General features: G+C 46.5%; 1 protein-coding gene across 3 annotated transcripts in view; it reads right to left on the bottom strand.

Annotated features, from left to right (window-relative positions):
• LOC147092069 (uncharacterized) overlaps positions 1–23681 on the bottom strand; it is a 53543-nt gene that overhangs the window by 11023 nt on the left and 18839 nt on the right. For 2 of the 3 annotated variants that reach the window (XM_085975811.1, XM_085975810.1), the window contains exons 4-7: positions 17164–17328; positions 15475–15588; positions 12081–12137; positions 5974–6087 (exon numbers count right to left, since the gene is read on the bottom strand). In XM_085975811.1, coding sequence (XP_085831937.1) covers positions 5974–6087; positions 12081–12137; positions 15475–15588; positions 17164–17328 — 450 coding nt within the window. The remainder of the gene's footprint in view (positions 1–5973; positions 6088–12080; positions 12138–15474; positions 15589–17163; positions 17329–23681) is intronic. The other variant, XM_085975812.1, reaches the window with a different exon arrangement.

Genomic DNA, 23681 nt, shown 5'->3' with positions numbered 1-23681 from the left:
ATGGTTAGAGTCTCGCTTGTTGGAGATGGTCATTGCCTGGCACTTGTGTGATGCGAATGTTACTTGCCACTTGTCAGCCCAAGTCTGAATGTTGTCCAGGTCTTGCTGCATATGGACACGGACTGCGTCAGTATCTGACGAGTCTCGAATGGTGCTGAACAGTGTGCAATCATCAGCGAACATCCCCACTTCTGACTTTATGATGGAGGGAAGGTCATTGATGAAACAGCTGAAGATGGTTGGGCCTAGGACACTGCCCTGAGGAACTCCTGCAGTGATGTCATGTGATTGAGATGAATGACCTCCAACAACCACAGCCAACTTCCTTTGTGCTAGGTATGATTACAACCAATGGAGAGTTTTCCCCTTGATTCCCATTGACTTCAGTTTTGCTAGGGCTCCTTGATGCCACACTCGATCAAATGCTGCCTTGATGTCAAGGGTAGTCACTCTCACCTCACCTCTTGAGTTCAGCTCTTTTGTCCATGTTTGGACCAAGGCTGTAATGATGTCAGGAGCTGAGTGGCCCTGGCGGGACCCAAACTAGGCATCAGTTAGCAGGTTATTGCTGAGTAAGTGCCTCTTGATAGCACTGTCGACGACACCTTCCATCACTTTGCTGATGATTGAGAGTAGACTGATGGGACGGTAATTGGCCGGGTCGGATTTGTCCTGCTTTTTGTAGACAGGACATACTTGGGCAATTTTCCACATTGCCGGGTAGATGCCAGTGTTGTAGCTGTACTGGAACAGCTTGGCTAGGGGCGCAGCTAGTTCTGGAGCACAAGTCTTCAGTACTATTGCCGGAATGCTGTCAGGGCCCATAGCCTTTGCAGTATCCAGTGTCTTCAGCCGTTTCTTGACATCACGTGGAGTGAATTGAATGGGCTGAAGACTGGCATCTGTGATGCTGGGGACCTCAGGAGGAGGCCGAGATGGATCATCCACTCGGCACTTCTGGCTGAAGATAGTTGCAAATGCTTCAGCCTTGTCTTTTGCACTCACGTGCTGGGCTCCACCATCATTGAGGATGGGGATATTTTTGGAGCCTCCTACTCCTGTTAACTGTTTAATTGTCCACCACCACTCACGACTGGATGTGGCAGGACTGCAGAGCTTTGATTTGATCCGATGGTTGTGAGATCGCTTAGCTCTGTCTATCGCATGTTGCTTCCGTTGTTTGGCATGCAAGTAGTCCTGTGTTGTAGCCTCACCAGGTTGACACCTCATTTTTCGGTATGCCTGATGCTGTTCCCGGCATGCTCTCCTGCACTCTTCGTTAAACCAGGGTTGATCTCCCGGCTTGATGGTAATGGTAGAGTGAGGGATATGCCGGGCCATGAGGTTACAGATTGTGGTTGAATACAATTCTGCTGCTGCTGATGGCCCACAGCGCCTCATGGATGCCCAGTTTTGAGTTGCCAGATCTGTTCGAAATCTGTCCCAATTAGCACGGTGGTAGTGCCACACAACACGGTGGAGGGTATCCTCAACATGACAGGACAATTGAACAGGGTCTGTGGGTTGGGTAGAGTCAATGTGAGGACAATTGTACAGGGTCTGTGGGTTGGGTAGAGTCAATTTGAGGACAATTGTACATGGTCTGTGGGTTGGGTAGAGTCAATGTGAGGACAATTGTACAGGGTCTGTGGGTTGGGTAGAGTCAATTTGAGGACAATTGTACATGGTCTGTGAGTTGGGTAGAGTCAATGTGAGGACAATTGTATATGGTCTGTGGGTTGGGTAGAGTCAATGTTGGACAATTGTACATGGTCTGTGGGTTGGGTAGAGTCAATGACAGGACAATTGTACAGGGTCTGTGGTTTGGATAGAGTCAATGTGAGGACAATTGTACAGGGTCTGTGGGTTGGGTAGAGTCAATGTGAGGACAATTGTACATGGTCTGTGGGTTGGGTAGAGTTAATGACAGGACAATTGTACATGGTCTGTGGGTTGGGTAGAGTCAACGTGAGGACAATTGTACATGGTCTGTGGGTTGGGTAGAGTCAATGACAGGACAATTGTACAGGGTCTGTGGTTTGGATAGAGTCAATGTGAGGACAATGGTACAGGGTCTGTGGGTTGGGTAGAGTCAATGTGAGGACAATTGTACAGGGCCTGTGGGTTGGGTAGAGTCAACGTGAGGACAATTGTACATGGTCTGTGGGTTGGGTAGAGTCAATGTGAGGACAATTGTACAGGGTCTGTGGGTTGGGTAGAGTCAATGTGAGGACAATTATACAGGGTCTGTGAGCTGGGTAGAGTCAATGTGAGGACAATTGTACAGGGTCTGTGGGTTGGGTAGAGTCAATGCGAGGACAATTGTACAGGGTCTGTGGGTTGGGTAGAGTCAATGTGAGGACAATTGTACAGGGTCTGTGGGTTGGGTAGAGTCAATGTGAGGACAATTGTACATGGTCTGTGGGTTGGGTAGAGTCAATGTGAGGACAATTGTACATGGTCTGTGGGTTGGGTAGAGTCAATGTGAGGACAATTGTACAGGGTCTGTGGGTTGGGTAGAGTCAATGTGAGGACAATTGTACATGGTCTGTGGGTTGGATAGAGTCAATGTGAGGACAATTATACAGGGTCTGTGGGTAGGGTAGAGTCAATGTGAGGACAATTGTACAGGGTCTGTGGGTTGGGTAGAGTCAATGCGAGGACAATTGTACAGGGTCTGTGGGTTGGGTAGAGTCAATGTGAGGACAATTGTACAGGGTCTGTGGGTTGGGTAGAGTCAATGTGAGGACAATTATACAGGGTCTGTGGGTTGGGTAGAGTCAATGTGAGGACAATTGTACATGGTCTGTGGGTTGGGTAGAGTCAATGCGAGGACAATTGTACAGGGTCTGTGGGTTGGGTAGAGTCAATGTGAGGACAATTGTACAGGGTCTGTGGGTTGGGTAGAGTCAATGTGAGGACAATTGTACATGGTCTGTGGGTTGGGTAGAGTCAATGTGAGGACAATTGTACAGGGTCTGTGGGTTGGGTAGAGTCAATGTGAGGACAATTGTACAGGGTCTGTGGGTTGGGTAGAGTCAATGCGAGGACAATTGTACAGGGTCTGTGGGTTGGATAGAGTCAACGTGAGGACAATTGTACAGGGTCTGTGGGTTGGGTAGAGTCAATGCGAGGACAATTGTACAGGGTCTATGGGTTGGGTAGAGTCAATGCGAGGACAATTGTACAGGGTCTGTGGGTTGGGTAGAGTCAACGTGAGGACAATTGTACATGGTCTGTGGATTGGGTAGAGTCAACGTGAGGACAATTATACAGGGTCTGTGGGTTGGGTAGAGTCAATGTGAAGACAATTGTACAGGGTCTGTGGGTTGGGTAGAGTCAATGTGAGGACAATTGTACAGGGTCTGTGGGTTGGGTAGAGTCAATGATAGGACAATTGTACAGGGTCTGTGGGTTGGGTAGAGTCAATGCGAGGACAATTGTACAGGGTCTGTGGGTTGGGTAGAGTCAATGTGAGGACAATTGTACAGGGTCTGTGGGTTGGGTAGAGTCAATGTGAGGACAATTGTACAGGGTCTGTGGGTTGGGTAGAGTCAATGTGAGGACAATTGTACAGGGTCTGTGGGTTGGGTAGAGTCAATGTGAGGACAATTGTACAGGGTCTGTGGGTTGGGTAGAGTCAATGTGAGGACAATTGTACAGGGTCTGTGGGTTGGGTAGAGTCAATGATAGGACAATTGTACATGGTCTGTGGGTTGGGTAGAGTCAATGTGAGGATAATTGTATATGGTCTGTGGGTTGGGTAGAGTCAATGTGAGGACAATTGTACAGGGTCTGTGAGTTGGGTAGAGTCAATGTGAGGACAATTGTACAGGGTCTGTGAGTTGGGTAGAGTCAATGTGAGGACAATTGTACAGGGTCTGTGGGTTGGGTAGAGTCAATGTGAGGACAATTGTACATGGTCTGTGGGTTGGGTAGAGTCAATGTGAGGACAATTATACAGGGTCTGTGGGTTGGGTAGAGTCAATATGAGGACAATTGTTCATGGTCTGTGGGTTGGGTAGAGTCAATGCGAGGACAATTGTACAGGGTCTGTGGGTTGGGTAGAGTCAATGCGAGGACAATTGTACATGGTCTGTGGGTTGGGTAGAGTCAATGTGAGGACAATTGTACATGGTCTGTGGGTTGGGTAGAGTCAATGTGAGGACAATTGTACATGGTCTGTGGGTTGGGTAGAGTCAATGTGAGGACAATTGTACAGGGTCTGTGGGTTGGGTAGAGTCAATGTGAGGACAATTGTACAGGGTGTGTCAGTTGGGTAGAGTCAATGATAGGACAATTGTACAGGGTCTGTGGGTTGGGTAGAGTCAATGTGAGGACAATTGTACATGGTCTGTGGGTTGGGTAGAGTCAATGTGAGGACAATTGTACATGGTCTGTGGGTTGGGTAGAGTCAATGTGAGGACAATTGTACATGGTCTGTGGGTTGGGTAGAGTCAATGTGAGGACAATTGTACATGGTCTGTGGGTTGGGTAGAGTCAATGTGAGGACAATTGTACATGGTCTGTGGGTTGGGTAGAGTCAATGATAGGACAATTGTACATGGTCTGTGGGTTGGGTAGAGTCAATGTGAGGACAATTGTACAGTGTCTGTGGGTTGGGTACAGTCAATGTGAGGACAATTGTACATGGTCTGTGGGTTGGATAGAGTCAATGTGAGGACAATTGTACATGGTCTGTGGGTTGGATAGAGTCAATGTGAGGACAATTGTACAGGGTCTGTGGGTTGGGTAGAGTCAATGTGAGGACAATTGTACATGGTCTGTGGGTTGGGTAGAGTCAATGTGAGGACAATTGTACAGGGTCTGTGGGTTGGGTAGAGTCAATGTGAGGACAATTGTACAGGGTCTGTGGGTTGGGTAGAGTCAATGTGAGGACAATTGTACAGGGTCTGTGGGTTGGGTAGAGTCAATGTGAGGACAATTGTACAGGGTCTGTGGGTTGGGTAGAGTCAATGTGAGGACAATTGTACATGGTCTGTGGGTTGGGTAGTGTCAATGTGAGGACAATTGTACATGGTCTGTGGGTTGGGTAGTGTCAATGTGAGGACAATTGTACATGGTCTGTGGGTTGGGTAGTGTCAATGTGAGGACAATTGTACATGGTCTGTGGGTTGGGTAGTGTCAATGTGAGGACAATTGTACATAGTCTGTGGGTTGGGTAGAGTCAATGTGAGGACAATTGTACATGGTCTGTGGGTTGGGTAGTGTCAATGTGAGGACAATTGTACAGGGTCTGTGGGTTGGGTAGAGTCAATGTGAGGACAATTGTACATGGTCTGTGGGTTGGGTAGAGTCAATGTGAGGACAATTGTATAGGGTCTGTGGGTTGGGTAGAGTCAATGTGAGGACAATTGTACAGTGTCTGTGGGTTGGGTAGAGTCAATGTGAGGACAATTGTACATGGTCTGTGGGTTGGATAGAGTCAATGTGAGGACAATTGTACAGGGTCTGTGGGTTGGGTAGAGTCAATGTGAGGACAATTGTACAGGGTCTGTGGGTTGGGTAGAGTCAATGATAGGACAATTGTACATGGTCTGTGGGTTGGGTAGAGTCAATGTGAGGACAATTGTACATGGTCTGTGGGTTGGGTAAAGTCAATGATCGGACAATTATACATAGTCTGTGCGTTGGTTCGTGTCAATGATAGAACAACTGTGCGTACATGGTCTGTGGGTTGGTTAGCGTCAATAATAGGACATACATGGCATTGAATGAACAGGACTGATGGGCTGCACGACCTTTTTTAAATTCCATTTTGTCTCATATTTTGAAAGTGCCTGGGTACTTTTTTATGGTATGGATTGCCATTAAATAAGATCAATTTAAAACCAAAAAAAGTTTGATAACTGATTTCGTTAAGTATCTCCCGTACAGGAGGATACCGTCCAACATAAATCACACAAGGCACCATTGCTATTGACTGTAAGACTCACAGAATATAATACTTACGGAAAAAAACTCAAATTCGGGCGCTGGCGTAAAAAGTAGCGAGATGGAATATATTATGATGCCAATTGCTGTTGCACCAGCACTGATTCCGTTCATGAGAAGTCCTGCCTTCATCTAAGTACAATACAAATAGATAGTGTAACGGTTCAATAGTGTCACTCGCACAATCGACGTCACTGGCTACCTATTACAGTTTTACTGGGAAGTGGAGGGAGAGAGTTTTACTTGTCCCGAAAGTGTGCTATGCCATATTATCAGGTGACTGTTCAATATGGTGTATGAAGTTATTTTGTCTGCTATTTTAACAGAGCCAATCACCCGTGTATTTCAAAACATAGAATCATAAAATGATACAGCACAGGAGGAAGCCATTCGGCCCATCGTGCTTGTGCCGGCTTTTTGGTAGAGCTATCCAATTAGTCCCACTCCCCCCTGATCTTTCCCTGCAAACTTCTTCCCGACAAGTATTTATCCAATTCCCCTTTGAAAGTTACTGCTGAATTCCACCACCCTTTCAGGCAGTGCATTCCAGATCACAACAACTCGCTGTGTAAAAAAAATGTTGCCTCATGTCACCTCTGGTTCTTTTGCCAATCACCTTAACTTAATGTCCTCTGGTTACCGACCCTTCTGCCACTGGAAACAGTTTCTCCTTATTTACTCTAACAAAACCCTTCATGATTTTGAACACCTCTATCAAATCTCCTCTTGACCTTCTCTGCTCTAAGGAGAACAATCCCAGCTTAAGAACATAAGAAATAGGAGCAGGAATGGGCCACTTGGCCCCTCGAGCCTGCTCCGCCATTCAATAAGATCGTGGCTGATCTTGGGCTCAAAGCCACTTCCCAGCCTGCTTCCCATAACCCTTCACTCCCTTATCTTGCAAAAATCTCTCTATCTCCGCCTTAAATGTATTTAATGGCCCAGCCTCCACGGCTCTCTGGGGCAGAGAATTCCACAGATTTACGACCCCCTGAGAGCAGAAATTCCTCCTCATCTCAGTTCTAAAAGGGCGGCCCTTTATTCTGAGACTGTGCCCCCGAGTTCTAGATTTCCCCACGAGGGGAAACATCCTCCCTGCATCTACCGTGTCGAGCCCCCTCAGTATCTTTTATGTTTCAATGACATCACCTCTCATTCTTCTAAATTCCAATGAGTATATATAGTCTCTGCACATAACTGAAGTCCCTCATAAGAACATAAGAAATAGGAGCAGGAGTAGGCCATTCGGCCCTTCGAGCCTGCTCCGCCATTCAATGAGATCATGGCTGATCTTCTGCCTCAACTCCATTCACCGGCCCTATCGCCATAACCCTTGATGCCTTTACTAGTCAGAAATCTATCGACTTCTGTTTTGAATATACCCAATGACTGAGCCTCCACAGCCCTCTGGGGTAGAGAATTCCAAAGATTCACCACCCTCTGTGTGAAGAAATTTCTTCTCATCTCTTGGAAACTCTCAGCACTTGGAAAACAGTGACAGGATCGGACAAAGTCAACGTGAATTTACAAAAGGTAAATCGTGCTTGACTAATCTACTGGAATTTTTTGAGGATGTAACTGGTAAAATAGATAAGGGAGAACCAGTAGATGTGGTGTGTTTGGACTTTCAGAAGGCTTTCGATAAGGTCCCACATAAGAGATTAGCGTGTAAAGTTAAGGCACATGGGATTGGGGGCAAGGTATTGACTTGGATAGAGAACTGGTTGGCAGACAGAAAGCAAAGAGTTGGAATAAACGGGTCTTTTTCCGAGTGGCAGGCAGTGACTAGTGGGGTACCGTAGGGATCGGTGCTAGGACCCCAGCTATTCACAATATATATTAATGATCTGGACGAGGGAACTAGATGTAATATCTCCAAATTTGCAGACGACACAAAGCTGGGTGGGTGTGTGTGCTGTGAGGAGGATGCCGAGAAACTCCAGGATGATTTGGACAGGTTGGGTGATTGGGCAGAAGCATGGCAGATGCAGTATAATGTGGATAAATGCAAGGTTATCCACTTTGGTGGCAAAAACAGGAAGGCAGATTATTATCTGAATGGCAATAGATTGGGAGAAGGGGAAGTGCAACAAGACCTGGGTGTTCTTGTGCACCAGTCGCTGAAGGTAAGCATGCAGGTGCAGCAGGCGGTTAAGAAGTCAAATGGTATGTTGGCCTTCGTAGCGAGAGGGTTCGAGTACAGGAACAAGAATGTCTTGCTGCAGTTGTACAGGGCCTTGGTGAGACCACACCTTGAGTATTGTGTGCAGTTTTGGTCGCCTTATCCGAGGAAGGATGTTCTTGCCATGGAGGGAGTGCAGCGAAGATTCACCAGGCTGATCTCTGGGATGGTAGTATGAGGAGAGATTGGGTCGATTGGGCTTATACTCACTGGAGTTTAGAAGAATGAGAGGGGATCTCATTGAAACTTATAAAATTCTGACTGGACTGGACAGACTAGATACAGGAAGGATGTTCCCGATGGTCGGGGAGTCCAGAACCAGGGGTCACAGTCTAAGGATAAGAGGTAGGCCATTTAGGACAGAAATGAGGAGGAATTTCTTCACCCAGAGAGTGGTGAACCTGTGGAATTCTCTACCACAGAAGGCAGTAGAGGCCAATTCATTAAATATATTCAAGAAGGAGTTGGATATATTTCTTAAGGCTAAAGGGATCAAGGGGTATGGGGAGAAAGCAGGGACAGGGTACTGAATTTGGATGATCAGCCATGATCGCATTGAATGGCGGAGCAGGCTCGAGGGGCCGAAAGGCCTACTCCTGCTCCTATCTTCTATGTTTCTATGTTACTCAGTCCTGAATGGCCTACCCTTTATCTTGAGGCTGTGGCCCCTGGTTCTAGACTCCCCAGTGGAGGGAAACATTCTCCCAGCATCCATCCTATCAAGCCCTGTAATAATTTTGTATGCTTCAGTGAGATCTCCTCTCAACCTTCTGAATTCAAGAGAATACAGGCCTAATTTACTCAATCTCTTCTCATATGACAGTCCCGCCATCCCAGGAATCAATCTCGTGAACCTTCATTGCACTCCCTCTATGGCAAGCTCATCTCTGGCACCATTCTAGCAAATCTTTTCTGCACCCTCCCCAAGGACTTAACATCCTCCTTAAAGTGTGGTGCCCAGAATTGGACACAATACACCAGCTGAGGCTGAACCAATGTTTTTATAAAGGTTTAGCAATAACTTCCTTGCTTTTGTACTCTATGCCTCTATTAATAAAGCCAAGTATCCTGTTAGCTTTATTAACAGGTTAACTGCTTCATTAAAATAGCAGGGAAAGAAATGGTCTATAAAAGTGTCAAACATTCAGGCGAATGCTCCTGGCGAATTCCGTTCCACGCCAGGAATGCCGAGACAGGGAAACAAAACCTCCCCTTCAGTCCCAGTGTCGCGGGATCACTCCAAGCCACTGCTGCGGGTGTTTGTTTCGTGGGGGTAGGGCTGCCCCATTCCCGCGTCACTGGAGAATGGCAGGTGTGAACAATCGAGGTGCAGCGCACGACGGGGCACAATCCGTAAAATTCCTCAAAATAAATTGTGGAGTCACCACTTTTCAAGGCATCAACCCGCAACCTTGGAGGCTAATATTCCTCCTATTGATAATTTCAGCAAAGAAAAGACATTTTGTTCCCTTGGTTTTCCTGTGGTTGGACGAGTAATACCTGGCTTCAATAAACTGAAGACATTAATAAATTGCAGAATGGGTGTGGAAATGGCAAATTAACTTCAACATAGATAAGTGTGAGGTGGTACATTTTGGTCGGAAGAAAAAAGAGGCCACGTACTCCTCGGAAAATAAGTGTCTAAATGGGGTAGAGGAACAGAGGGATTTGGGGGTACAGATACACAAATCACCAAAGGTAGCAACGCAGGTTAATAAGGCCATAAATAAAAACAAAACACTGGGGTTTATTTCTAGATGGGATAGAATTGAAAAGCCTCAAAATTATGTGACAGCTGTGGCTCAGTTGGTAGCACACTCGCCTCGGAGGCAGAATGTTGTGGGTTCAGAGTCCCACTCCAGGGACTTGAGTGCTTAAATCTAGGCTCTGTGGGAGGGGCAGTATTGAGGGAGCGCTGCACTGTCGGAGTGGCAGTACTGAGGGAGCGCTGCTCTGTCGGAGGGTCAGTACTGAGGGAGCGCTGCACTGTCGGAGGGGCAGTACTGAGGGAGCGCTGCACTGTCGGAGGGGCAGTACTGAGGGAGCGCTGCACTGTCGGAGGGGCAGTACTGAGGGAGCGCTGCAGTGTCGGAGGGTCAGTACTGAGGGAGCACTGCACTGTCGGAGGGGCAGTACTGAGGGAGCGCTGCACTGTCGGAGGGTCAGTACTGAGGGAGTGCTGCACTGTCGGAGGGTCAGTACTGAGGGAGTGCTGCACTGTCGGAGGGTCAGTACTGAGGGAGCGCTGCACTGTCGGAGGGTCAGTACTGAGGGAGTGCTGCACTGTCGGAGGGTCAGTACTGAGGGAGCGCTGCACTGTCTGAGGGTCAGTACTGAGGGAGCGCTGCACTGTCGGAGGGTCAGTACTGAGGGAGCGCAGCACTGTCGGAGGGGCAGTACTGAGGGAGTGCCGCACTGTCGGAGGGGCATTACTGAGGGAGTGCTGCACTGTCGGAGGGTCAGTTCTGAGGGAGCGCTGCACTGTTGGAGGGGCAATACTGAGGGAGCGCTGCACTGTCGGAGGGGCAGTACTGAGGGAGCACTGCACTGTCGGGGGGCAGTACTGAGGCAGCGCTGCACTGTCGGAGGGGCAGTACTGAGGGAGCGCTGCACTGTGGGAGGGTCAGTACTGAGGGAGCGCTGCACTGTTGGAGGGACAGTACTGAGGGAGCGCTGCACTGTCAGGGGCAGTACTGAGGGAGCGCCGCACTGTCGGAGGGGTAGTACTGAGGGAGCGTTGCACTGTCGGGGGGGCAGTACTGAGGGAGCGCAGCACTGAGGGAGGGCTGCACTGTCGGGGGGCAGTACTGAGGGAGCGCTGCACTGTCGGAGGAGCAGTACTGAGGGAGCGCTGCACTGTCGGAGGGGCATTACTGAGGGTGCGCTGCACTGTTGGAGGTGCCATCTTTCAGATGAGACGTTAAACCAAGGCTCCGTCTGCTCTCTCAGGTGGACGTAAAAATACCCCATGGCACTGTTTTGAAGAAGAGCAGGGGAGATATCCCAAGTGTCCTGGCCAATATTTAACCCTAATCAACATAACAAAAGAACAGATTATCCAGTCATTAACACATTGCTGTTTGTGGGAGTTTGCTGTGTGCAGTTTGGCTGCTGCATTGTCCACATTACAACAGTGACTACACTCCAAAAGTACTTCATTGGCTGTAAAGCACTTTGAGACATCCGGTGGTCGTGAAAGGTGCTACATAAATGCAAGTCTTTCTTTCTTTTAAACTTGTATAGAACCTTGGTTAGACCACATTTGGAGTACTGTGCACAGTTCTGGTCTCCGTATACCTTGGTTGGACCACATTTGGAGTACTGTGCACAGTTCTGGTCTCCATATTATAAAAAGGATATAGAGGCACTGGAGAAGATGAAAAAAATATTTATTAGAATGATACCGGAACTGAGAGGTTCTACCTATCGGGAAAGATTGAACAGGCTTGGGGCTCTTTTCTCTTGAAAAGAGAAGACTGAGGGGTGACCTGATAGAGATCTTTAAAATTATGAAACGGTTCGATAGGGTAGATGAAGAGAGCATGTTTCCACTTGCAGACGCGACCAGAACTATAAATATAAGATAGTCACTAATAAATGCAATAGGGAATTCAGGAGAAACTTCTGGTGAGAATGTGGAACTCACGACCACATGGAGTGGTTGGGCGAGCAGCGTAGATGCATTTAAAGGGATGCTGGATAAACACATGAGGGAGGAAGCAATAGAAGGATATGTTGTTGGGGTGAGATGAAGAGGGGTGGGAGGAGGCTCGTGTGGAGCAGAAACACTGGCATTGACCTGTTGGGCTGAATGGCCTGTTTCTGTGCTGTCAATACTTTGTAATACTTTGTCAATTGCACGCACAGGCTCCAAGTGGAAACAGCAATTGCGCAGCCTTGCTTCTAACGCCTAGACTTTTGACACAAGCTCACTGCTACTTACAATCCACCTGGTCGGCTTCCTCTTCAGCTCAACTGTTAGGGATCCTGAAATAATATACTGGAAGAGAAACCAGCCAAGAAGGCAAAATGTTAGTGCTGGTTTTGGAATTGGTTAGAATTAGCTGCAGCAGCATAAAAAGTCACCCAAAAACATGCTGGGGTTAACCTGCAATATTTGTAACACATTTGATCCTCTGTTTACCACCTTTTACAACGTAGTTCCACATGAATGCATCAAATGAATGCATTACAAATATAGCACAGTAGAACTGTCACGAATCTTATCATTCATGAAGAAATGACTCATGAAATAACACTGGGCGGGCAGCTGGTGGCGCCGTCCAAGGAGTATAAATACTCGGGCGTGGGCCCAGCTTGCTCAGGACGTATTTGTAACCAGGAACTAGTGATGTAACTAGAATCTCATGGTTGTGAAACAGTTGATTAAAGCCTTGTTTTATGCTGAAACCAAGCACTTAGTGAGTTTTCTTACGTCAAGAACCTCAACCCCTCAATCTGTTGACACTATTCTTTCACCAAATCTGGGGGCGGAGTTTCCGCTCGGGTTCTTCCAGTGCAATTTGCCCGAAATCTGCCGAAGCACCGCAAAAGATCGAGGGTTTTCAAGCACGAGTTACGTTCGAAGCAAATCGCGTTCCCGCGATCTTTGATGCTGGCTTAAAAAAACATCGCGCTGGAAGAGGGTCCCGCCCACAAATCAGGCCGCGCCCCTGGATCGAAATAATCGCCATGGCGAGTTTCCGCTAATTGCGGCCGTTTGCGGGCCTTCGAGGAGGCTCTTACAACTTAAGTTGATTCTTTTTAGGCGCAAGAGCACCAATAGGCACCTTTTAAAAGTGTTTAATTATTAAACAATATTAATGTAACTAGCAAATGGTTCTGTATATTTTTTTTTAAGTCATTGTCAGGTATTTCAAATCGGGTTACTCAAGGTGGTGGACCTTTTTGGTGATAAACCCATTAATCAAACTACACCAGGTTACCACGCTTAAATGCATCAAGGCATATTTTTTAATGCAAGAAAAAATAAATAAACAATTACGTTCTAAAACGCTGCCTGATTGCACTGGTTCGTGGAGGATTTTATGTTCGGTGATAGGCAAAAAATTTAATTTGGAAAACTGGCGCAATTTTGAGTGCAATTTGTGCCCGGATTGCCAGTTGCGGCCAAAGCAGATTCTCTACCCCCTGCTATCAATCCGGCCATGGCAGGAGCTCCCTGCCACTGTGAAAGCTTCCAAGGACGGTGAGCGAAAGGGGTTCAAATGGAACTTCCCTGATAGCTTAGTAGCTAAGTATGCTGTACGTTGTGGGATGAATCTTATTGACCGGCCAGAACCCGGGACTGATTCACTGAGGTCTGCTGAGGAGGGACCCGAGAACTGGCCTCAGCGTTCATGGATTAGAGTCATAGAGTTATACAGCACAGAAAGAGGCCCTTCGGCCCATTGTGTCCGCGCCGGCCATCAAGCCCTGTCTATTCTAATCCCATTTTCCAGCACTTGGTCCATAGCCTTGTATGCTATGGCGTTTCAAGTGCTCATCTCAATGCTTCTTGAATGTTGTGAGAGTTCCAGATTCCAACCACCCTCTGGGTGAAAAAGTTTTTCCTCAAATCCCCTCTAAACCTCCTGCCCCTTACCTTGAAACTAAGCCCCCTGGTTATTGACCCCTCTACTAAAGGGGAAAAGTTCCTTTCTATCTACCCTATCTATGCCCCTCATAATTTTGTACACCTCAATCAGGTCCCCCCTCAGCCTTCTCTGCTCCAAGGAAAACAACCCCAGCCTGTCCAGTCTCTCTTCATAGCTGAATAAGGATTAGGGGAGACCACGGCGGCAGTGTGCACCATCAAGTTGCACTGCAGCAACTCACCAAGGCTTCTTTGACAGCATCTCCCAAACCCGTGACCTCTACCATCTGAAAGGACAAGGGCAGCAGGAGCGATGGGAACACCACCAACTCCAAGTTCCCCTCCTAGTCGCACACCATCCTGACTTGGAAATATCTCGGCCGTTCCTTCATCGTCGCTGGGTCAAAATCCTGGAACTCCCTCCCTGACAGCACTGTGGGAGTACCTTTACCACACGGACTGCAGCGGTTCAAGAAGGCAGCTCAAGAAGGCCACCTTCTCAAGGGCAACTAGGGATGGGCAATAAATGCCTGCCTTGCTAGTGATGCCCACATCCTGTGAATGAATTAAAAAACATCAGCCAGGGATCCTGCTCCTGATCACACTATCCAGTGATCTCTGCTGGAAAGTGCGTGTGAGGACAGGATGGAATGTGGCTTGTGATATCTTCCGCAGTCAAATACTCAACGTCTCGGGTCATCCTAAGGTCACCAGCATCCATGGACCCCAGTGATTCTGATTAGATAAAGGGGGTGAAATTGGCCTTGGGCAGGAGGGGTGGCGCAAAACTGGCAGGATTGCATCGATTGCCCATTACACGCTCCGCCCGCTACTGAGCTCCGCTGACTTCAAGAGAACTGAAGATCGGGCCGTGTCCTATAATGGGTGGCAATTGCGATTCCGCCTGTTTCTCATTCCACCCACCCCCCTGCCCATGTCCGACTTCATCCTCGAAATCTTCCCAGATACGTTTGCAATGTTGCTGCGTGCAGCGGCCAGAGGGATTCAGCCCCACAGACGTGAGGGACCACAAACGGTTCTGGCAGATTGACAGGCCGCAAGGACTTCATGCCGAAATTACCCCTGGTGTGGAAAGATTTCTTTCTGTGGGCCACGTGGGGATGAGTATAAAGTTGGCGCAGGACGCCAGAGCATTACTGGAGCAGCTTTTGCACAACCGCGGCCAACTCGTCTTGGTAACAGAAAGGGGAGTTGACACACTGGGGTAGGTTTCAGACAGGAGTGCGCATGATCAGAAAGGTCAGCCTGCTTCGGGTCACCCTCCATCCACCCAGTGGCCGCTGAGCTCTGCGCCCAAATTCCTGCTGTGCAATCTCGCCGTGCGAGGCTCTGCAACAAATAGGAACAGGAGGAGGCCATTCTGCCACATTCAATGAGATTGCCGCTGGTCTGTATCCTAACTCCATCCCAGCTGCCTTTGGCTCCTTATCCCTTTGTAACTAGTGATCTCAGATTTAACCTTATTCATTGAGGTGGCAGCTACTGTTTTTTGTGGGAGAGGGTTCCACACTCCTACCACCCTTTATGTGAAGAAGCGCTTGCTAATTCCTAGTTTGGTAAAATCTACCCAATTTCTTTAGTGGCTCTCTCCGGGAGTTTCGATTAGCTCTCTCTGTAAGGGTCCTCAGGACTTTCTGTGTGGTGCTGTAACAATGGACGTCGCTGCCTTCAACAAACAAGACCACCGCGGTTTGACCAGGAGGTCAAGGGACAAACTGACCCAAATTCCAGTCCAGAAAGAGACTCCAGATTTTCCCGCTACTGAATAGTTCAGAGACATGGAGAGAGCGACGCCGAAGACAAGCTGGATAATGCCAACCAATATCTGTGTGGCCTGGAGGGAAGGGAAGGATGCAAAACAGAAAAAGGATCATTTTCCAAGGCAAAGATAAAGCGAGTAACAACTAAAGAGTTTTAGATATTTGGAGGAAACCTTAACAGATGATTGTAAGTCAGTATAAACTGCTACCTTGCTCTACAGTTCACTGGTTGATGCCTTTGGAGTAAGATTGGTCTAAAATATAGAGACCAGAACTGTGCACAGTAACTCCAAGTGTGATATAGAGACCAGAACTGTGCACAGTAACTCCAGGTGTGATATGGAGACCAGAACTGTGCACAGTAACTCCCAGTGTGATATGGAGACCAGAACTGTGCACAGTAACTCCCAGTGTGATATGGAGACCAGAACTGTGCACAGTAACTCCAGGTGTGATATGGAGACCAGAACTGTGCACAGTAACTCCAAGTGTAATATGGAGACCAGAACTGTGCACAGTAACTCCAGGTGTGATATGGAGACCAGAACTGTGCACAGTAACTCCCAGTGTGATATGGAGACCAGAACTGTGCACAGTAACTCCAAGTGTCCAAGTGTGATATGGCAACCAGAACTGTGCACAGTAACTCCCAGTGTGATATGGAGACCAGAACTGTGCCCAGTAACTCCAAGTGTGATATGGAGACTAGAACTGTGCATAGTAACTCCAAGTGTGATATGGAGACCAGAACTGTGCACAGTAACTCCCAAGTGTGATATGGAGACCAGAACTGTGCACAGTACTCCAAGTGTGATATGGAGACTAGAACTGTGCACAGTAACTCCAAGTGTGATATGGAGACTAGAACTGTGCACAGTAACTCCAAGTGTGATATGGAGACCAGAACTGTGCATAGTAACTCCAAGTGTGATATGGAGACCAGAACTGTGCACAGTAACTCCAAGTGTGATATGGAGACTAGAACTGTGCACAGTAACTCCAAGTGTGATATGGAGACCAGAACTGTGCACAGTACTCCAAGTGTGATATGGAGACTAGAACTGTGCACAGTAACTCCAAGTGTGATATGGAGACCAGAACTGTGCACAGTACTCCACGTGTGATCTTATAAGTCACATGGTTAGCAAGGACCAATCAGCTCCAAGTGTCACTTGGCACCACAAAAACAGAAGGAAGTCAATTTAAACTTCCACAAACTGAACTTTTGAGAAAGTTGAAATAAATCAAAACCGGTCTTGGCCGAACAAAAGAACTTGAAATAAATGTAAACAATGAAAAATTCAACTTCTTAACTGAAATTTGAACTATGTTGAAGATGAATGCCTGGTCAAGACCTCAATTTATGAGCTAGCCCAGGGAGAGGCATCAGCTGCTCAGATTTACTCATTTAAACAAAAAACCTCTGCCTCTGAGCAATGCCATGAGACTAGAATATGAAGTGAGTTGGAGGCACCCACCCACTTTTATTCCATGCATAATCAGGGTTCAGAATGTCTCGCAGTCCCCCTTAATGTATAAAATTCTGGGAAACCTTGTGACGCTCGCATTGCGAGCAGAGAAAGGGGCGGGTGCACACTAAGTACTGCCATTATTTCAAACTGATGAAAGAAAAGAGATTTGATGCTTACTCCCAAAGCTTTCAGTTCTCTCCGAAGAATCCACAGCTCAGATGAGTCTGCAGACGTAGCGGAGGTGACCTGGACCGCCACAGGGACTGTTGTAGGTTCGTCTGATACGTGGTGAGCTTTGTCATCAACTTCTCTCCTTTCATCCGGATTGGAGACAGACGGTTTCTGCGGAGAAAACAAGATCAGTCATCTTTCCATTGGGATTTTCGTCAGTCTTGATAAGAGAAAGCAGTTGGCATGTTAGCATTTAAGAACATAAGAAATAGGAGCAGGGTTAGGCCATACTTGGACGTAAAGCATGGCTGATTTTCGACCTCAACTCCACTTTCCCGCCCTATTTCCATATCCCTCGATTCCCTTTGTGTCCAAACATCTCTCGCTCTCAGCCTTGAATATACTCAACGGCTGAGCCTCCACAGCCCTCTGGGGGAGAGAATTCCAAAGATTCACAATCCTCTGAGTGAAGAATGCAATCGCATTAAGTTTAAGCAGACTTTGGTAAGTGGCAGAAAAAGTCTTTTAAGTGCATTTACTGAATTTTAGTGAGTAAAAAAGTGAATTATTTGAAGTAAGTTAAATTTTTTAGAGTAAATTAAGCTGTTGGGGAGTTGAAACCGGAAGTAGAATCCGGGTATAAAAAGGGACGGGCTTAGTGCGGTAGCGCTGAGTGTGGTCGCATTGAGTGTAAGTAGAGTTTGGTAAGTGGCAGAGTTTGGGCAAGTGGGAGGTGAGGGGGTGCTTGTTGCTCTGTTTTGCTTCCCTCTCTCAGGCTAATCCAACACTGCGGACGTGGAGCAGTGAGACAATTCAACCAGACAGGTCCCCCAGACAGCTTCCACGAGGGAGGTTGGTGATCAACTGGTTGGTAGGTTCTCTTTCTTCTCTTCTATACCTTTAAGTTGGTAAGTCCTATTAAATAGTGGTGTAATATTATCATCTATATCGGGGCAGAGGGTCTTCATAACTAATATTAAGAAATTTAATTAATTACACAGATATGGGTGAACAGGTGATGTGTCACTGTTGCAAAATGTGGGAGCTGGTGGACCCCATTGAGGCTCACGGTGATTACATTTGCGATAAGTGTTTGCTGCTAGAGGAACTCAAGCTCCATGTTAAAGAGCTTGAGACCGAGCTTCAGACACTGTGACACATCAGGGAGGGGGAGAAGTTTCTGGACTCTATGTTTCAGGAGGTGGTCACACCTATGAAATTAATTACTGCAGATGTAGTCCGTGGTCAGGGACAGGACGGTGTGACTACGAGTGAGGAGGGTACAGGGATCCAGGATGTAGTGTTGAAGGAGCCGCAGCCCTTGCTCTTGTCAAGCAGGATTGAGGTTCTTACTCCCTGTGAGGGCAGGAGTGGGGACTGCAGGGAGGATGAGCAACCTGGCCACAGCACCGTGGTACAGGGGTCCATTCAAGTGGAGGGAGTAAAAAGAAATGTTGTAGTGGTAGGGGATAGTATCATTAGGGGGATAGATAGGGTTCTCTGCAGTCAAGAGCGGGAGTCCCGAAGGCTGTGTTGCCTGCCCGGTGCCAGGGTTAAGGACATCACTTCTGGGCTGGAAAGAAACTTGGAGTGGGAGGGGGAGGATCCAGTTGTCGTGGTCCATGTTGGTACAAATGACGTAGATAGGACAAGGAAGAAGGTTCTGTTAAAGGAGTATGAGCAGCTAGGGGTCAAATTAAAAAACAGAACCTCAAGGGTAATAATCTCTGGGTTATTACCTGAGCCACGAGCGAATTTGGCTAGGATAAATAAAATTAAAGAGTTAAATGCGTGGCTCAAAGACTGGTGTGGGAGAAATGGGTTTTGCTTCTTGGGACACTGGCACCAGTACTGGGACAGGAGGGAGCTGTTCCGTTGGGACGGACTCCACTTGGCCAGTGCTGGGACTAGAGTCCTGGCGAATCATATAACTAGGGCTGTAGAGAGGGCTTTAAACTAATTAGTGGGGGGGAGGTTTCTAGAGAGCAAATAACAGAAATGACAACGGAGAAGGTCATAGACTTAGGTAGCAGTGGGGAAATTAAAAAACAGAACGTGTCAGGAAGGGACAGAAGGTATGGAGTAAAAGGTAAAGTAGTAAAAGGGGAAAAAACAGGAACTAAGTGTCACAAAACATATTTGAAAGTTCTTTATCTGAATGCACGTAGCATTCGTAACAAAATGAATGAGTCAATGGCAGAAACAACTACATATGGGTATGATCTTGTGGCCATTACAGAAACATGGCTGCAGGGTGACAATGCCTGGGAATTAAACATACCAGGTTATTTAACAATCAGGAAGGACAGGCAGGAAGGGAGGGGAGGTGGGGTGGCTATGTTAATAAAGGAAGGAATCACTATAATACAGAGAAATGATATTGGGTCAAAGGAGCAGGATAGTGAAACAGTTTGGGTAGAGATAAGGAATAATAAGGGGAAAGAAACACTAGTGGGCGTAGTCTATAGGCCTCCGAACAGTTGCAACTCTGTTGGGCGGAGTATTAATCAGGAAATAGTTGAGGCTTGTAATAAGGGAACAGCTATAATTATGGGGGATTTTAACTATCATATTAACTGGACAAATCAAATTGGGCAGAGCAGCCTTGAGGATGAGTTCATTGAGTGTATTAGGGATGGGTTTCTTGAGCAGTATGTAACTGAACTGACCAAGGGGCAAGCAACCTTAGATTTGGTCCTGTGTAATGAGACAGGATTAATTAAAAATGTCCTAGTTAAGGATCCCCTTGGAATGAGTGACCATAACATGGTTGAATTCCATATTCAAGTAGAGGGTGAGAAGGTTGGATCTCAAACAAGCGTGCTGAGCTTGAATAAAGGAGACTATGTAGGAATGAGAGCGGAATTGATTAGAGTGGACTGGGAAAATAGATTAAAGGGTAAGACGGTACATGATCAGTGGTGTACATTTAAGGAGTTATTTTACAACTTCCAAAAAAAAAATATTCCACTGAGGAAAAAAGGGTGTAAAAGAAATGATAGCCATCCGTGGCTAAGTAAGGTTAGGATCAGATCAGCCATGATCTTATTGAATGGTGGAGCAGGCTCGAGGGGCCGATTGGCCTACTCCTGCTCCTATTTCTTATGTTCTTATGTTCTTAAAGTAATTAAGGATAGTATCCGACTAAAAACAAGGGCATACAAGGTAGCCAAATCTAGTGGGATGATAGAAGATTGGGAAGTCTTTAAAAGACAGCAAAAAATAACGAAAAGATTGATTAAGAAAGGGAAGATAGATTATGAAAGTAAATTAGCAAAAAATATAAAAACGGATAGCAAAAGTTTCTATAGTTATATTAAAAGAAAAAGGGTGGCTAAAGTAAATGTTGGTCCCTTAGAGGATGAGACTGGGAAATTAATGGTGGGAAATATGGAGATGGCAAAAATGCTGAACAAATACTTTGTATCAGTCTTTACGGTAGAGGACACTAAGAATATCCCAACACTGGACAAACAGGGGGCTCTAGCGGGGGAGGAGCTAAATACGATTAAAATCACTAAGGAAGTGGTACTTGGTAAAATAACAGGACTTAAGCCGGATAAATCCCCTGGACCTGATGGTGGTAGGGATTGTGGATGCATTGGTAATAATTTTCCAAAACTCCCTGGACTCAGCAAAGGTCCCGGTAGATTGGAAAACTACTAATGTAACACCCTTATTTAAAAAGGGTAGTAGGCAGAAGGCTGGAAACTATAGACCTGTTAGCCTAACATTTGTGGTTGGTAAAATGTTAGAGTCCATTATTAAGGAGACAGTAACGGGACATTTGGATAAACATAATTTAATAGGACAAACTCAGCATGGTTTCATGAAGGGGAAGTCATGTTTGACAAATTTGCTTGAGTTCTTTGAGGAATTAACATACAGGATGGATAAAGGAGAACCAGTGGACATAGTGTATTTAGACTTCCAAAAGGCATTTGACAAGGTGCCACACAAAAGATTATTGCTCAAGATAAAAAATCATGGGATTGGGGGTAATATTTTGGTGTGGGTGGAGAATTGGCTCTCTAACAGAAAGCAGAGAGTTGGGATAAATGGTTCATTCTCAGACTGGCAATCAGTAGCTAGTGGTGTTCCGCAGGGGTCAGTGCTGGGTCCCCAACTCTTTACAATCTATATCAACGATTTAGAGGAGGGGACCGAGTGTAACATATCAAAGTTTGCAGATGATACAAAGATGGGAGGGAAAGTAGTGAGTGAGGAGGACATAAAAAACCTGCAAAGTGACATAGACAGGCTAAGTAAGTGGGCAGAGATTTGGCAGATGGAATACAATACTGGAAAGTGTGAGGTTATGCACTTTGGCAGGAAAAATCATAGAGCAAGTTATTATCTTAATGGCAAGAAACTGGAAAGTACTGAAGTACAAAGGGATCTGGGGGTCCTGGTGCACGAAACTCAAAAAGTTAGTATGCAGGTGCAGCAAGTGATTAAGAAGGCCAATGAAATGTTGGCTTTTATTGCTAGGGGGATAGAATATAAAAACAGGGAGGTATTGCTGCAGTTATACAAGGTATTGGTGAAACCGCACCTGGAATACTGCATACAGTTTTGGTGTCCATACTTAAGAAAAGACATACTTGCTCTCGAGTCAGTACAAAGAAGGTTCACTCGGTTAATCCCGGGGATGAGGGGGTGGTCATATGAGGAGAGGTTGAGTAAATTGGGACTCTACTCATTGGAGTTCAGAAGAATGAGAGGCGATCTTATTGAAACATATAAGATTGTGAAGGGGCTTGATCGGGTGGATGCGGTGAGGATGTTCCCAATTGTTAAGTATGTGTATTGTATTGAACAATTAACACAAAGACTTAAACGTATAACTCAAACAGGTCTTTACTGGTTGGAGGTAGGGACTATACATAGGTCTTTACTTCATGCCCACAGGCGGGAACTGAGGGGAGATCAGTACCCACAGTACTATTTATACCCCTATGGCCAGGAGTGGTACTGCGTATCACTACGCCCTACAAGTAGTGCAGTCCTGTCCATAGGTTCAAAGTAGCACACATATTACATACACAACATTCCTCCCTTCCTAGCTTTACAGTCATCTCCCCATTTAACATAACGTAATAACATATATACATATATAACTTCAGGTTTACATAACAGAATAACATAGATACATAGATAACTTCATGTCAAAACAGATCACAGATTCAGTCTCTGCGGAAAACAGTTCACAGATTCAATCTCTGTGGTGTAGTCGGTTCACGTTGCTGGAGTGACTCATTCAATAGTCCTTCCATGGATTTAACAATTTGAACTTCCGAACTGAATTGGCTCCGTTCGGAGGGACCACGTGTGTGATCTGGTAGAGGTAATAATGGTTCAGATGGGTCATCTTCTGTTTCGACTTTTCCTTTTCTGCTTCTTGGAGACTCTCTGGGCTCCACTGTCAGCTGCCAGCTGCATGCGCAGTTCCTCCTTCTCTTACTCCTTTTTCCGTAGTAGAGCCACCTTCTCCCGATGTTCCGTAGACTTTCGGTGCTCCTCCATGATTTCTGTATGGTGGGAGTCGAAGTTACAAGTTGGGCAGGACAGGACATAGTAATATTCGGTGTCGTCCTGATCTAGGCCAGCGAGAGGGTCTTCTATTTCCTCCATACCCAGCTGGGCGTTAGCCAGCTTTTGTTCCAAGTCCAGACATCTTTCCTGAAGAGACTTCTTCATGCGTACCTCTTCATCCAGCTTTTTCTGGGCTTTCAGCAAGTCGTTTACTAATGACCTCATTTGAGATTTTACTACTTCAACTTCTTTTGGAGATTGATTGATCGGACTATTCAATCCCTCTACCGGAGCAGCTGTTTCAGCGGTCTGTTGTTCTACGTTGACGTGAGTCAGCGTACTTTTGGCATCCAAGGGCTGCTCTGTTGCAGGTTCTCAGTCTGTGTTGCCACCTCAGCTCTTCCAATAACCTTTGAGAGCTCCGAACCCCTTTCGTTTGAATATTGAAGTTCGTGTTCAAGTTTTTCCCATTTCAGAGTCCTGTCCTTCAGCATATGCAGGAGTTGGCTGACCGTTAACTCCTCTGACATCAGACGTTTTGTGTGCTCCTGCTCCATTTTCTCCATCAGCTGCTTCTGTTGTCTTTCCAGATTCTCCAACTCTATATCAAAGAACTCTTTCGTTGCATTCAACTCTTGCTCAAAACGGTGAAGCATTTGTTCTAATTGCTGTTGTAGTTTGAAATGGAGTTGAGTTCGAGCCCGGTGTCCCTCAGAAATGGGCACATCAGTAGACTTGCCAGACTCAGAATCCACAGTTAAACTATGTTGTTGTTGCTCAGTGGAATTCTGTGCTGAAACTTTGTCTTTTGCACCTGAGTTGGGCTTACCATCATCCGTTCCAGAGTCTGGGCCGACTATCTTCACCGAGTTCTCACTCATTATTGTTTGTAGGAAATGCCAGTCCATATTCATTTTCCTAATCCACTCCCGTCCTAGTAGTGGAGAACCTCCTTCAGATATCACATATAAGTCCATTATTTGACTGTC

The sequence above is a fragment of the Somniosus microcephalus genome, unplaced genomic scaffold (assembly GCF_052327205.1).
Source record: "Somniosus microcephalus isolate GS21.2 unplaced genomic scaffold, FLI_Smic_1.0 unresolved_chr2, whole genome shotgun sequence".
Classification (NCBI taxonomy): domain Eukaryota; kingdom Metazoa; phylum Chordata; class Chondrichthyes; order Squaliformes; family Somniosidae; genus Somniosus; species Somniosus microcephalus.
This window is presented reverse-complemented; position numbering and strand designations above follow the sequence as displayed.